This window comes from Setaria viridis, chromosome 5 (genome assembly GCF_005286985.2).
Source record: "Setaria viridis chromosome 5, Setaria_viridis_v4.0, whole genome shotgun sequence".
In the NCBI taxonomy this organism is placed as follows: Eukaryota; Viridiplantae; Streptophyta; class Magnoliopsida; order Poales; family Poaceae; genus Setaria; species Setaria viridis.
This window is the reverse complement of record NC_048267.2, coordinates 43,576,528-43,592,277: the sequence shown is the minus strand read 5'-3', so window position 1 is coordinate 43,592,277 and position 15,750 is coordinate 43,576,528. Positions and strand designations below refer to the sequence as shown.

The following is a 15,750-nucleotide window of genomic DNA, read 5'->3' as shown; positions in this document are numbered from 1 at the left end:
GTGCCCACTCTAGGTCTTCTTTATCGATATAATTGGAAGCTCTTTATCTCGGTTCGTTTCAGAAAAACAAAAGATTGATGAACTTGGGAGATAAAGAAAGTGGAACCTCAGCCGCTTTGGCTCTCCCGGGCAATTAAGGGTGTGTTTGCTAGAGCTCCATCTAATTTTGATTCTCTGATAGAAGTGATTCTGTAGCTGAAAATGATTTTCTTTAATTCTCTAGCATAAACTCTTAAAATCAGGATGGAGAATCATCATGAGAAGCTACTTTTTCAGCTCCCATCCTATTAGTTCATTTCAGAGAATCACTTCACAGAATTAGCAAAGAATCACTTCTCTTTAAAAAAACTGCTTGGCAGAGCTCCTACTGAAATCAGCTCTGGGAGCTCTGCCAAATCCTAACCGAACAGAAGTGGTAGTATATTCATGACGTTTTGCAGGCTCATGCTACTCAGATAAAGTCGGCTGGTCTCCCACTCTTCCTAACTCCTGAGGGGGTGTTTGGTTCCCACCCTAAACTTTAGTACCTGTCACATCAAATGTTTAGATACTAATTAGAAGTATTAAATATAGACTATTTACAAAACCCATTGCACAGATGGAGGCTAAAACGGCGAGACGAATCTATTAAGCCTAATTAGTACATAATTTGACAATGTGCTGCTATGCTAATGATGGATTAATTAGACTAAATAGATTCGTCTCGTCGTTTAGTCTCCATTTGTGCAATTAGTTTTATAATTAACTCATATTTAGTTCTCCTAATTAGCCTCCGAAGATTTGGTGTGACACGGACTGAACTCTGAGCGGCTTTTTCCAGGCTAAAAGCAAAAGCTAATTCAATCATAAAGGTGATGACCATAACCTATAATGTGGCGGATACCTCATTTCAGCACTAAAATATGCCTGGAAGCTATCAATAGATATCCTGTTACTCTCATTCTGATCGTCCCATTATCTCGGTGCAGAGCACACACCGTGCCTTTTGAAAAAAGCAAATTAAAGGAAACGAAGACAAGGTGATAAGTGATAACTTTGTTAAATTTCATTTAAGCCACAAAGGAGGAAGAGGATTTGATTGATGCAATGTGACACTCGACCACCCACCAATCACAGTTCCCTAGTGTGGTGTTCTTGGTGGATAAATCCCTTGGAGCAGGGCATCACTGGGAAGAAGAAATCCGCCTTTTACCATAGCATCTGAAGGAGATTGTAAAATTTGCAGTGACGCTTTTCCATAACAGATGCCAATCTGGCATGAAAAAAACTTCATTTGCCACCACAGCCCATGTGGTTACAACACAAGTTTCTCTAAATCTAGGGACTACTTTTTTTTCCCCGTAATCTCTGCACGCTATTCGTGATGCTGTTTTGATGCTACATCCCTCACTGATAGCACATATGCCCATGCGCACATACAGATGCTGCTACCGCCTACATACAAGCTGATTCGCCAATGCGAATGCTGCAAAACATGGGGATTCCAAAGTACTGCACCCGGTCAGAACGATCATGCAAGTGCTCCTCCGAGTTGTGGCCTTGTGGGTAGGGCTTCCACGGGATATTCAGCTAAGAATCCGTGCTGGACGCTATGGCCATGAAGCATTGAGATTTGAGAATCATTTCTTGTTTTCTTTTAGTACATACTCCACGTGGTAATACAGCCTCCATAAAGTCGCATCATCCTAACCAAAAGAAAATAAGTGAGGGTCAGGCATAGATAGTAAATAATAAGGTCACTATTTTGAATCTGCTTGCATTCTAAACAATATTTTAAACAGCAGGATATGACATTTAGCAGAGAGCTCTGCTCAGCCGCTATAGCTCCGCTATAGCACTACTATAGCCCTATATTTAGTACAACACTGTTGTAGCAGCAGTTGGCTTCAACTCCGCTATAGCCCGCTATTTAAAACATTGATTCTAAAGGGTAGGAGTCCCAATAGCGTTTATTTAGAAATGATAAATATGGGAGAAGTGGAACATACCAGTTCTCCCAAGTTCATGGTTATTCGATTAGAACTCTGACTTGCCAGTTTTCTAGTTGTAATTATCTCCACAACATGATTAAGTGACTCCTCTGGGAGCTTTCGGATGCGCCTACCAAGTTCAATCTTCTCCTCGGTACTCATAGATCTTCCAATATACAATGATTCAACAAAAGGATGCTCTACCGTCAGATACTAGAAACAGTCGCCGTGTAATTTTGCAGGGAGAAAAGATGACACGCAGCTCAGTGAAATATGAGGACTTAAATGCACTGTTGTAGTCTATAGAACATATAGGATCTCAAATTCCTAAATAAAAATATTCAAAATAAATAAGCACATGGCTCATTTCAGATGACAGGGTATGCACCTGCATTTGGATGCTGCTGTATTTAGCAAGTCGTCGACACCTTGCGCCATTTTACCTAGCTGAAAATAGTAACTGTCTCAATTGTATCCTATTGAACTCTTACAATGTATTTTAACATACTACTACTAGAGATACCATACAACCATCATGCCATGCTCTGTAAGTATACCTTTCCCAACAAACCAGTAGATAGCTTCTTCACAGTGTCCTGACATGCTTCACCCCTTTCTTCCATTGCCTTAATATCTTGATCAACCTGCAAGCAGCCGTGTCAATGTCTAGTCTTGACAAGATAAATCACAAACAAGTTTCCACAGTTGGCTAACTTGATGCACTGTCTTGTGACATAATTTGACAAGGCAGAGTACCAAGTAAATCTGGTTGCGACACATTTTTATGCAGGATTGTGGGAAGCTATTTGAATTGTCATGTGTGAACATCACAAAAGTGAGAAACTCTCTTGCATTCTATGCATCGTCACAAAATACGTTACGTCTCTGAAAAGTTCGCTAGGATGAAGATAGTATCCAGTAGAGAAAACAGAAAAGCTGACAAGCATAACACCTGCTGTTGGGTATGCCAAAACAAAACTGTGTTTTTCATGGTTCAACATGGTCTTGGTAGCATAACAGTTGGTTCTAGTATAGTTTATTCCACCTGTTGAAAGATGCCTGAAGTAATATGATCATGTTTGGTCACATTAGCATCTGACAGAAGAAAGGTATTACTTTTTTGTTTTCACTTTTCAAGGCAAAAATATATGCACTTCCCACATTTTACCTTTCCTTTTCACTTCTGACCCAGTAAGTCACCTCGCTGTGCTTTCACTGTTATTTCTTGTGGTTTATCAGAGGAAAAGGAAAAGTAACGTTTCAGGCCAAGTCAGCCACGATTGCAGGTTAGTCTGCCAAGTGCAAATTGATTACATATATCTGGAATTGTGATATCCAATTGCATTGCATGAGGCTTGGCCTTAACTAAACTGGTTAAATATTTGACCTATCTACAGCGTATTGTGTCATAATTGGCTGCATGAAATCTGGTAAAGAGAAAGGGAAGGGCGCTCATGCTAATGCCAAAAGAAATGGATTACTGGGGCTAGACAACCACTAGAAGTATTGAACATGCCCAAGTATACGACTGAGAGATCTCAAAAGACAGGACAGTAAACAAAAAATCTAGAACTGCGCTTAGCGAAGCTATAGCCTATCGCACGAACAACCTAAAGAGGCCATAGCAAGTGTTCATTTTTCACATTCCTATAAGGTCTGCTATCCAATAGTTCTAGGGTAACAAGCACAAAAGCATTCTTAAGACTGCCATGAAACAAACCAAGTTCCTAAGAACGGCTGCACCCAGGGAATAGCAATGCTTGAATCAAAATAGTCCACCATGAGGGCCCTCCAAAGTTTTTAAATAACATTATTTTAATGAAAAATTATGAAAATATATGCCGAAATGAGGAAGTCGCGTATAGGTCCTGTCAACCAGCTGGTGACCAATAAGTCTACCGGCATGCCGAAAGGCTATATGGAGTGACATGGTTCATCTCGTGGCTCCAATCGGCTATCCAAGAGCTGATATGTTCTTGTCAGCCCTCCAATTGCCAATAGGTCCCTTGTCGGCCACATAGGAGGCAACATGCTACTAGATCTGCGATTTCCTAATTTCAGCATTTATTTTCACAAATTCCCATTAAAATAATATTATTTCAAAAGAAAAAACACAGGCCTAGTCAAGTAGCATTGGCTTACCAATGTGGTACTTGTTTGGCATCCAATTTGGCTCTAGGTGCTCCATCGTGGCTCAAGTTGACTAGTACCCTTTAATTCGATGTTGCATCAACTATACCCTATCCAATTGGCCTTGCTGTCATCAGCATCACCTAAACCCTAGCCATGGTGTACATGCAAAACCAAGATGAGACGGATTGCACGCTAGTACACTTCACATCAGATTAGAAGGTACTTGAGCCATGATGGAGCACAGAAGCATGGTCAATGCTGCCGAACTGGAATCTTAAAACCTATTGGTTTCCATTTTTTCGATGATATTCCCATAGGTTTAAGTTCTATCGAAGAATTTTTATTTTTTAAGTATCATTTAGTAGGGGTGAAAATGATCGGAAATGATTGGCAGAAGGCAAAATCCCTTTCGCTTTTATATTTTTTCTTGGAAACGAAAATGATACAATATAGTCAAAACATCACTTCCCCTTCTCATTTCCATATTATCCCATGTTTGCTCGTCTTATTTTTCTTTGCTGATTTTTTATTTCTTCCCCCTTCCAGTGTGAAGGAGGAATCTTGATGATTGGAGCAACATGGTGAGGAAGAACACAAGAAAGAGCGTGGAGCTGGGGAAATGGCGACCTAGCATGCTGTAGAGAGGAATCATTGTTGGGCGACAGGCTGGGCCATTGAGGCAGTGGGGCCTGGCCGTCTGGGCCTTCACTTTGGTGTGCAAGAGTCATTGCTGTTCCCCCAACCCACACCCACCCAACTATCCAAATCCGTCTAACAACTCCTTAGCAATTTTTAAAATTGGTTATGCCTATATGACACTAAACATGGAAAAATGTGGCGACCATATAAAGCCAATCACGTTCTTGCCACAAAGCTCCGTTGACCGTGGTAGCCCACCTCATCATCCACTACTCCACCACAAGTCACTCCAACAAGCCATTGTTGCCGCAAGCTCCATCCTGACAAAGTGAAGCTCATTGCACCCATCTTTCTCTCTCTTGTGGCCACCCTTGTCAACGAGCAAACCTGTCACCATCTCTCTCATCTCGTCGCTGGCCTTGCACTGATGCGTGTATGGTACCTTATAATTATTTTAAAATATACTCACCATGTCAGAGCCCACATGTAGTGCCACGTAGACAAAGCCGATTCTAAAACCGCCATGGGGGCAGAATACCTAGTACCGTAGGTGAGGCAATTAGGTAGTTAACCTTGACTAGGTTGGGGTTAAGTCGACTTATTTCATAATTTCTAGTTTTGCATGTCTAACCAAGTCTCACAATTTAGATTGTTGAACGAAAGGTACTAGACACCATATGATCAAATGTCTACCCATTTGTTGTCATATATTGGGAAGTATAAGCACACTTTCAAAAAACCATTGCAAGGATTTGATGTCAAACTAAGTCAATAAAGTATGATGGATATAGCAAGAGTAGAAAGCCAAGTCTTTACCTCATCAACATCATTGTTGAGGAATGTAATAATCTCATGAAGGCAAAGCTTTATTCTCTCCTTATCATTATTCGATAGGCCACTGATTGGTTCTGTGAATAATGGAAAAGTTCTATTGCAAATGTTGCCATCTTTGCCTTTATTTTGAGTACTACCACCTTGAACTTCTTTACAACCTCCTTTACGGAAAGAGTCATCTTGCCCCCTCAAGAGCTTAGAGAGAACATATTTGTAGTGCTCCATATGATCAACATTGGACTCATTCTCCTCGAAAGACTTCCTCGACACTTTCCTATATTGTAAGCGGCTACACAAGTCAAGATGGAAAGTTACCAAGATTCTCCAATTTCACAACTTCAATGAGAACATCCACAATTTGATAGATATCGTAGCTTCCAAATGAAACAATACGGAGAACATGATGTACACATAAAAAATTCTCAGCACCAGAGAGAATGGCCAATATCATTGACTTGCCATGGACGAAAACAAAGTTTTCATCCCGTTGGCTCTCATTGTCAAGCAATAAGCTACACTCTATGATGTTGGCTCCAAGGCGTGTTATATAGTCATCAAAGGTCGCCACCCACGTGCATTCTAAAAACCAGTATACACATGGAGCATGGGAAGCAAGCGAATGTCTGTGATTTATTTTCCTTGCCTATATCTCTTCTTCTAAAAAAAACAATTAAGGGAAGACGACTTTTGAATTCAATTTTATAACATGGATAAAGGGACCAATGATGAAACTCAATCCATATAAGCATCACCACAAATTTTTTTTGGAAAAATAGCAGAGAAGGTAAATCACATTTGGTATTAGTAGTCTAGCAAAAAATTAGAATCTAGCAAAAAAGTAGCATGCCAAAAATGGGAATGAAATAAAGCAGTTCACTTTGTTCATCAAAACAAATCAAGGTGGCAAATTAGGAAAATTTTGACACAACAAAGCGGTGCAAAAGTTGATCAAACAATACAAGATACCAAAGCAAACACACCCATAAGATCCTAGGACAAATTGTGGTTCTTTTAATAAAAAGGTACCTTTCTATTCTAGAAATCATTTCTCAAATGAGATTATATTTACAGCTCTACCTTTAGAAAAGATTGAAGCATAGAGCATTAAGAGTTATAGGATAACGAGAAGCCAATTTCAAATTGATTGTAGATTCTTAAAGGATGTAACTCTAAAATCAAGGATGCAAAGTATTAATAGTTGCAGCACCCTAAAGTTCTAAGGGTCTATTTTGGATAGAGATTGGATGTGTAATAACAACAATAGGTAACTTTATTTTCAACATCAATAACATCTCCAACGAAGGCCTCCGGAGGCACCGGTGCGTAGTGGAACCCTAAGACGTGACAGTAATGTGAAGAGAGGCAGAGGAAGACCAAAATTGACATGGGAAGAGGCAATAAAAGGAGATTTGAAGGGATGGAATATACTCAAAGGTTTAGCCCAACAACTATTCATGTGCACGAACCCTGATTTGTGGCTCTTGTTGGGTTTCAACTCTAGCCTACCCCAACTTGCTTGGGACTGAAAGGCTATGTTGTTGTTGTTGTAATAACATCTCCATGTCCCTCAAAAGTTGATGCTAAGAGCAACTCCAAGAGTTTCCCCGAGCTCTTCCAAAAAGTTTTCCCCCAAAAAACATATCAACCCACAGCAGATCGCTAATAACTAGCCTCCAATATTTCAAAACAGGCCATGTCATCGTAATTGAGCCTAGCCTGGCGCCTCCCTACTCTCTCCCTGTCTCATTCTTTCTTCTTCTTCCTCCAGCCGAAGAAGAGCCGAAACAGAGCGAGGAACGACTTGATGACTCTCTCGTGGTTTCTCTCCTGGTTTCCCTCTCATCTCTCTGACTCTCTCATGGTCCTCCTCGACGTCACGCTGCTGATGCAGCTCGTCTACTGGTTCGTCCCGCTCCCTGTCGTGCGCAACATCCAGCTCGCACAGGGGCTCAACTTCACCATGGTAGCGGTCAAGTACATCCGCTACGAGCAGAACCTTGACAAGGGCAAGTCCTACAGCTGCCGCCCCTGGACCGGCCTCGACGGACTCATCCTGGCCATCGCAGACATCTGCTTCATCCTCCTTGTCAACGGCGCGGGATCCGAGAGCAGCCGCCGCAGCAGCAAATAGTAGCACCGTCCAAGATCAAGGCCATGGCCAAGGAGGAGACAGAGACAAACATCGCCAAAGCCAAGAAGGAGAGCGCCAAGAAGAAGAGAGGGACGAATCAGGTGCGCGTGCCAGGCGATTGGGGAAGGACCGGACCCCCGCATATATGCGGGGCAACGGAGGTGTTTTTAGCGTCCGCGCATTTTTACGGGAAGGATTGGAGAGCTGTTGGAGGTAAGTTTTGTTTGTTTTTCCCCTAAATAAGGTTTTGGGGCAATTTTAAGGGAGCTTTTGGAGTTGCTTTAAGCAAGCTTGAATTTGACGAATTTTAACTCTTCTCCTATGATCGAATTTTGGGATCTTCATTAGATCTGGTATCATATTTTCTTCTCACTCTCACTCATTCGATTGCCATCACAGCGTGGATGCGCCCTTACATCATGCACCTCTTACCATCTCCAACTACTCCCACCACCTATCGTCTACGACGATTGCCGACACCAAATCTACCCACAATCCATCCAAGCGAGTTGCTTCGCTTCATCACTTTCCCAGCATCCATCCTTTGCCACCCTAGCACACAGCATCCCAATCACCTCTACCGCCGAGCCAACCTTTCTCCTTTAGCCCTGCCTCCAACTCTCCAAATCACAAATCTCTACCCTCATCCCATTGAGGGCCTTGTTGAGTTAATCCCAGATCAAAGGTATCGAGGGCTCCAATCCTCTTTGGAAGTGATTAATCGAACAAGATCTAAATCAATAAATCTTTACCCTAATCTCATTGTATAAGCCCAATCTTGTTAGAAGTGGAGAATAGACAAATCTCACTAGAGTTAGAGAGGAGGATGGAGATATTAAGCGAAATAAAATGAAGGGAGGGGATGAAATAAACACCATGCACAATACATATCGCAAATAAAAGAAATCTCAATTCCATTTCGACCAAAGGTGAAGAGAAAACGGAAGAAGATGAAGAAAACGGACCTAGGCATCTCAGATCCTTCAATCTCCAATCCCCCTGGCCTAGATCTGCCCAACTCTCTCTTATCGTGGCCTCGCTGGCCTTCTTGTGCTGCTTCGTGGGATCTTGGTGCCGTCGAAGGAGCAGATGGCGTCGCGCCGCACTGCATGTCTCTAGACGTTTCTTTCCTTGGCGGCGATCCTGTTTTAGCGGAGTTATTTAGCCCTCGTCAGTTTCTTCTTTGGAGGAACCTTCGTCAGTTTCGTTCAATGGCGAATGAGCCCCATGGCCCACAAGTCAAACCCAATTAGTCCTGTGGGGTTTGTTTCATTCATCTTAGCAAACAGCACTCATGGGCTTCGTCATATTGGGCCACGCCACTGGTCTGAAAAAAAGATTGGGCCACGACACCGCGCTGGATTCGTAGAATTTTCCGAAAAGCCCCTCGGCGTCGGTAGTTTTCGCGCAAACACCGCATCGCCTCCCAGCCGACCACCACCAAACCCACCGCGGGCACACCACCGTACGTTCCGTTCCGGATTCCCCACCGCCGACGACGACCCGACCGAAACCCTAATTGTAGGAGGTAAACGATGAGGCCGCACGCGACGGGGACGGGCGGCGGCGTGGGGAGACGGAAGGCGGGGGCCGCCGCTGCCGCCGCGAGCCGGGAGTGGATGGTGGTGCCGGCGTCGGGCCCGGCGCGGGTGGAGGAAGCCGGGAAGCACGCGGTGATGGCGCGGACGGGGCTTCCCGCGCGCGATCTCAGGGTGCTCGACCCGTTGCTCTCTTACCCGTCCACGATCATGGGCCGTGAGCGCGCCATCGTCGTCAACCTGGAGCGCGTCAAGGCCGTGATCACCGCCGCTGAGGTGCTGCTTCCGAACTCCAAGGATCCCGCCTTCACGCGCTTCGTCCGCGACCTCCAGACCCGCGTCCTCGCGTCCTCCTCAGACCAGGTGGTGTTTTCTACCCCTGCTTTATTGTTCGGTTGCCTGGTAGTCAAATGTTTTCTTTTCAGTCTTACGAACTATTAGGAATCATGGTGCGAGATTTCAAATATGTGTGGAGGGCGCTGTACTGAATTGTTGGTCCTGAGTTTCAATCACGATAACACATTACTCTGCTCCCATTGTGGAGTATGCACCGCGACAACAGGAGCCGAGGAGAGCAAATTCATGCAGTGGGCAGATAGTTTTGCGAAGAGGACAGATAGTGGTGATATTTTGACGGAAAGAGAAAAATGTTTTGATGGAGTGTTTCAGTTACTTAATTTTATAAGGTACTGCCATTCGGGGATTTATCACTAATTGTTTTCCCCTTTTCTCTATTAGGCTGCGGATCTCACTGACATGGAGGGTGAATCATCTGCTGTTGCTTCACCATTTCCTGTTCCAAATTCATCCAAAGGACATGAATTGGAGATGACTAAGTCTACTAGCGTGGTGCCTGAAATGACTAGTAGCAGCAGTATGCCTAATTTGGCTGCTGCTGCAAAAGATGGAAATACCAAGGTTTTACCTTTTGAATTCCGAGCGCTTGAGGTCTGCCTTGAGTCAGCCTGCAGATCTTTGGAAGAGGAAGTATGTGCTTGCTTCTGGATCTTTTTTCTCAGATTATTTGAGTTCAATTGAATTATGTGCTTTAGCTTGCTTTTATCCATTGTATTGGCTGTCCAGGAATTATATCTTTGGTAATCTCTTCAGACGTGTTTATATTTGTTGTTCTTGTTCATAGAATATTGGGTACCCTCCAGTCGTTATTGATAGATAAAGTTATGCTCTTGTAGACTTATGGATACTTTCCAGTCTGTTTAAATAGCTTATGACCATTATCTGTTACATGTTTCTTCTATAGTGCATTTAAGATTTAGACTTATGGATTACTTTTAAGATAGCCAAGTTGTTGTTGCAAATAAACAAAATTGCAATAAACATACCCTTCTTGCAGATTCCTGTAATGACTCACAGCCCTTTCGTTTTCATCTTTCGTAGACTTCTACTCTGGAGCAAGAGGCATATCCAGCATTAGATGAGCTGACATCAAAGATCAGCACATTGAACCTCGAGCGAGTTAGGCAAATCAAGAGCCGCCTGGTGGCAATATCCGGTCGTGTCCAGAAGGTACTCAATTGAAATTATTTGATCTATTTAATGTCATTATTCTTTCAAATTTATCAACAATAAGCACTGGTTGGATCGAGTCCTATATGTGGTGGGGATAAATGAGGGGTGCCTAGTGTGTACATGTGATATTGTCGCCATCAAACAAATTGTTAAGTGCTATTGCTGTCAAATAGGAAGGTGATGTACAATATAATTTCCTTGCAAGAAACTTGCTTACTTTACTAATGTAGTTCGCCCTTGTGAAAACATCATGTTCTGCAAGGTGAGGGATGAGCTTGAGCATTTGCTGGATGATGAAATGGATATGGCTGAAATGTACTTGACAGAGAAGCTTACTCAACAAGAAATCAGTGAGGCTTCATCTAGAGTTGAGGTTGATGATCCATCTCAGACAGAGGAGGATAGGCAAGTCATCACAGCAAGATGTTTTTTTTAAGAACAGAACATAGCCCAATCGTTATATCCAAACTAACCTGAACTGGTTTACATGCATGTCTTAGCAAGTTGGCATGTACCAATCTGTTAATGTATTCTATCATCTTTTTTTGTGTGTCTAGGGATGAAGATTATCGGAGTGAACCAGATGGAAGCAATGGTAGCTTTATTGGTTATAAGCCTCACATTGAAGAACTGGAGATGCTTCTAGAGGCTTACTTTGTGCAGATTGATGGCACACTTAACAAGCTATCACATGTAATATACCTTCACTGTCCCTTTTACTTCTGTCGTTACTAATAGTGTTGAGTATACAAAGTTATTATTGGTGACCAACTAATGTTTTCTAGCAGTGTGGTATCACTTTAGATCGGAATCGCTAAAATTTGATGAAAAAAATTGACTTAAGACAATTGTGCCAGAAGCAAAATAAACTATGTTAAAGTGTTATAAGTTCTGCCTTATGTATCTATAGTGATATGATAGACAAATTGGTTTGGTTGAGCCTTCCCTGTCGTTATTTATTGTTTGCTACTCGTATTTTGCAGATTTTTAAGGCAACATTTCTGTTTGTTTTAGTTAGGGCATGATTTCTCTAAACATGCTAATCTTAAAGAAATAGCAGTTTTTTGTTGGATTGAAGTTGCTGCATTTAGTGAATCCTGCGGCAGTGGCTTAGTTTGTTCTGCACCAAATTACTGGTGGTTTTGTGTTGTGCTTTCTTTTGATGACTGCCATAAGCGATCATTGACTACAAGGACACCAGTGTTGGGTCTCTCAGCATTTGTGGATTGATAAATCAGGTTCTGATGATTTTTTATTCGCACATATCCTGAGCCTTTATGTCTTCTCTTTGATTGAAGCTGAGGGAGTATGTTGACGACACAGAAGATTATATCAACATAATGTTGGACGACAAGCAGAATCAGCTTCTACAGATGGGGGTTATGCTCTCAACTGCAACTGTCGTCATTACTGCTGGAGTGGCGGTTGTTGGACTTTTTGGGATGAATATTGGCATATCGCTTTACACTACTCCGACAACTGCGGAGGAGACAAGGGCGGCAAACGTGAAATTTTGGGAAACTACTTCCGGGACTGTCGCTGGCTGCGTGATTTTGTACATAATAGCCATGGGTTGGGGGAAGAGAAGTGGGTTGCTGCAATGATGGCGCAAGCGTGCATCCTGACTTCACCCAAAGAAAACTGGATTTACAAAGTTCTCCAAAAGAGATATTGGGATGCAGCTCGGTCCTAATGCTGCCTGAAAATACATATTCATTACTTGGTCTGTTCACCTATGCCAGTAATATGAAATTGGGAAACATCTTCTGTATGCAGGTATGGGAGAAAGAAAACTGTTGTACAATTTGTTGTCGCGCAGTTGACATGGCAACTCAGTTATATTGTCTCACACCTGGTGCGCAGCTGTTTACCATACTAGTGCAGTTTCTGCACTTTCTATTGTAATCGTTCATGTAGCTGTTGTATCTGTATCTAGTTACCTGTAAGTCTGTAACATGTAGATGAAGTGTTGTTATATCATAAAGATGCCACAATTCTGTCTTCCCTCAAGGAAGAATTCGTCTAACTCAGTTACGGCCAAAGTCTGAAAGCATGGTTTTACTGTTCTATGACTAACTTTATTGGCTTTTGGGGCCTGTTTGAATTATCTGGTTTTCATAATCTGTAGCTGATCCAAACACCCCCTAAGAAAATGTTTACGTCAACTTCTTCTCGGATGAATTACATAGGTATCTCCATATCGCTTTTACATCAAAGATTATAGAGATCTGAGTTGGAGTCCATGAAAGAAAAACTTTGGTTGACCCACTCGATGGCGTTCCAGCTACCATCGAGTATAAGTGGATTTTTGAGAGAAAAAATATGGGAGCTGAAAAAAATTTCACATCCTTCCGTCAGATTCTGTCGCTATGCTAAAGTCTATTTGGATCCCCTTATTTGATGCAAGGTTCTTAATTGCAAACTAAGGACCTTGCCAAAAAAATTCTGTTTGGCATGATTCCTCCTTTCTTTACTTTGGCTTCACGAATTCTTGGATCTCCAGAAAACATGTATGGAGTAATTTGGTAGAGCTCGGTCAAAACTCAAGTCAGTGTCAGTGGCACTCAGTCACAGAATCACTGGACAGATGATTTAGGCCCACTAGGGAATGATGAAGGCCCAGCCCAAATCACTCCTCTCAGCCCCAAACAAATCCCAGCCGTCCATTGGAGGAGAACCTCGTCCCAGAAGACGCCGCAGCCGTCGCCAAATTCCCCAATCCGCCGCGGAGAGCCGGAGAGATCGGAGAAGAGGAAGAAGATGGTGCGGGTGGCGACCTTCTTCGCGATGACCTTCGGGGCGTTCCTCTTCTGGCAGTCCATGGACAGGGTCCACGTCTGGATCGCTCTCCACCAGGACGAGAAGGTGAACTAATCACTGGCCCAATCCGTTCCCCTTCTCCCTCTGAATTCGAATCCGTTCATTGCTACTATGCATGTGCCGCTTGTGGATTCCGTTATCGCCTTAGCGTGTTAGATCTGGGTCGTATATGCCTGTGATTAGCCGTTGCGGGAACCACTTAAATCTCGGTAAGGTGTAGGGATGGCTGGATCCGACATGGCCTCATGAACTGTGGATTCTGGAAGGAGTTTCTAGACATATCTGAGATTCTGAGACTGTTAAGTTTTGAGGCATAGGCTTTCGTCAGTGGGTCCTGTGCTTCAGTTTTACTCCTTACTGATTTGCATTCTTTTCTGGGTTATGCATTTTGGTTTGTTGAGAGAGACGCCAGTTTTGGGTTTTGTGTCCTAAACTAGCAACAGAACTTATAAAGTTATGCCACAAACAAAATGGTCTCAGACGTTACATATTCTGAATATCTGATGGAATACATAAGTGGAATTTAAACACCAGATATCAGAGTGTAGTACAAGAACCTGTAAATGCAAGACATCTCAATGTAGCCCATTTTAAACAATAGAAGGCAGGTATTGCAGGAAAGGCTTCAAAGATTTTAACCTCGTGAATTTGCAACTATGGCACCCAATTTTTGCAGCTGCAGTGCTGCTTCAGTCATCAGTCAGGCCTACACCTATCAAAATAGTTTCCTTCTAGCGTTCCTTGGACCCTGGTTGCAATAAAATGTGAATTGAAAGTTAACTTTAACTGCATCAGCTGCCTCATGCTGCAAGGTTGTATGATTATGGTTTGTTCTGAGTCTTGAGTGGCCAGATTGTAGTTCCAAAGCCATTTAGAATGAGGAGTATATTGCCATGGAAACTTGTAACCTGTTTGAAAATTCATCGTGTGTGATGTAAGTTGGGTATGTTCACACTATAACACTTTGATACTATGATTTAACTTTGGTCTCCATTGTACCCAAAGGTTCATTTTGTGGCAACTAGATAATTGCTGCTATTGAGACTTCTGAGGGATGGGAAGTTGCCATGGTTGTGTTTCCTAGGGGGTAATCCTTTTTGGACTCCTACTCTTCAAAGTTGATGTTAAGATATGACAGCATTATGTGCCTTTGTTGTGCTAGACTGAAACACAGACAGATAAATCCACTTGGTTATGTTCTGTTTCCACCAAGAACACCATCATCACCCATAAACACACCTGACCACAGAAACCACTATCATCCTTTTATGCAAATACATATCCTGTTGGTGTCTGTATTTTGTTGTACTTATGATTTTTTTTTCTGGAGGCAACTGATAGTGGTTTTATTCTTTCAGAAAGAGAGGATGGAAAGGGACCTGGAGATAAAGAGAATGCAGGCGGAGCTAATGGCCCAAGCTAAAGAGAGTGAATCATGATTATCATTTTGCCAATGGCTTCGGGCAGTTCCTTTATCATATTTCCTCTGCTGTATCTTCCAAGTGATATCTTGACTGATGTATGCTTGAGACCTCCAATAAAGTGAGAGATGCCATAACTTTGTTGAATGCAAGCGGGTATGCTCATGTTGAATCATTGCAATTTGTAGAACAGCACAAACCTGCCCAGGCTTGCTCGGGGCAAAAGGTTTCGTTTGTTGTTATTTTTGTTCTTGTTGTTATAGAACAGTACAACTCAACTCTCAGATGTTCGATCTGATTATATGGTGTTGTTTTGTACTGATATTTCATTGTTCACTTGAAGAAGCCCTTGTTGGGAAGCAAAATGCTTGGTGGTTGTGTTGGTGATTCATGTTATGTTTGCTCGTGTTTGGGGCGGACACGTCTCAGCTTGTTTCTTGCTTTTCTGCTCTGCGCTCTAAATTAATAAATGTAGTTGTATTTCTGCTCCGTGTTGTTTTGATCATTGCTCTGTCAGCAATACCATTCTTTCTTTCTCAACCTTGTTTTGGGGCTTTTCAGGTGATTCAAAGCAGCTTGTATCAGCACAGCCATTTTGCCTGTTCGCTTGCTGTTGGCCTTTTGATTTTGTCATCATGACTCCAACTAGTGCAAATAAAGCTCATGAAAGCCTGAGTTTTTCTATGCGTAATGAGATTTTAGTTGATCACATCTTTATCAAAAGGAAATTGGAT

At 42.5% G+C, this 15,750-nt stretch overlaps 3 protein-coding genes across 5 annotated transcripts; 2 read left to right on the top strand and 1 right to left on the bottom strand.

Moving 5' to 3' along the window:
- Positions 1–1,210: 1,210 nt before the first annotated feature.
- Positions 1,211–8,951, bottom strand: LOC117855792 (uncharacterized). 3 transcript variants are annotated; one of them, XM_034738174.2, is made up of 6 exons: positions 8,673–8,951; positions 5,559–5,865; positions 2,528–2,614; positions 2,359–2,417; positions 1,989–2,136; positions 1,211–1,685 (listed from the first exon to the last, which is right to left on the bottom strand). In XM_034738174.2, the coding sequence occupies exons 1-6, from the start codon at positions 8,816–8,818 to the stop codon at positions 1,620–1,622; spliced, it is 813 nt and encodes a 270-aa protein (XP_034594065.1). In that variant the 5' UTR covers positions 8,819–8,951; the 3' UTR covers positions 1,211–1,619. The 3 variants fall into 3 exon arrangements, with proteins under 3 accessions (XP_034594065.1, XP_034594066.1, XP_034594067.1); XM_034738175.2 differs by having other exon boundaries at positions 5,559–5,850; positions 8,673–8,948; XM_034738176.2 differs by lacking the exon at positions 1,989–2,136 and having other exon boundaries at positions 8,673–8,947.
- A 182-nt stretch (positions 8,952–9,133) lies between these two features.
- Positions 9,134–12,842, top strand: LOC117855790 (magnesium transporter MRS2-F). Its single transcript, XM_034738172.2, has 6 exons — positions 9,134–9,608; positions 9,984–10,232; positions 10,644–10,772; positions 11,038–11,180; positions 11,333–11,468; positions 12,074–12,842. Exons 1-6 carry the CDS (start codon positions 9,243–9,245, stop codon positions 12,377–12,379), a joined length of 1,329 nt encoding a protein of 442 aa, XP_034594063.1. The 5' UTR covers positions 9,134–9,242; the 3' UTR covers positions 12,380–12,842.
- A 609-nt stretch (positions 12,843–13,451) lies between these two features.
- LOC117855793 (uncharacterized) lies at positions 13,452–15,381 on the top strand. The gene is made up of 2 exons (XM_034738177.2): positions 13,452–13,640; positions 14,954–15,381. The coding sequence occupies exons 1-2, from the start codon at positions 13,536–13,538 to the stop codon at positions 15,032–15,034; spliced, it is 186 nt and encodes a 61-aa protein (XP_034594068.2). The 5' UTR covers positions 13,452–13,535; the 3' UTR covers positions 15,035–15,381.
- Positions 15,382–15,750: the final 369 nt, after the last annotated feature.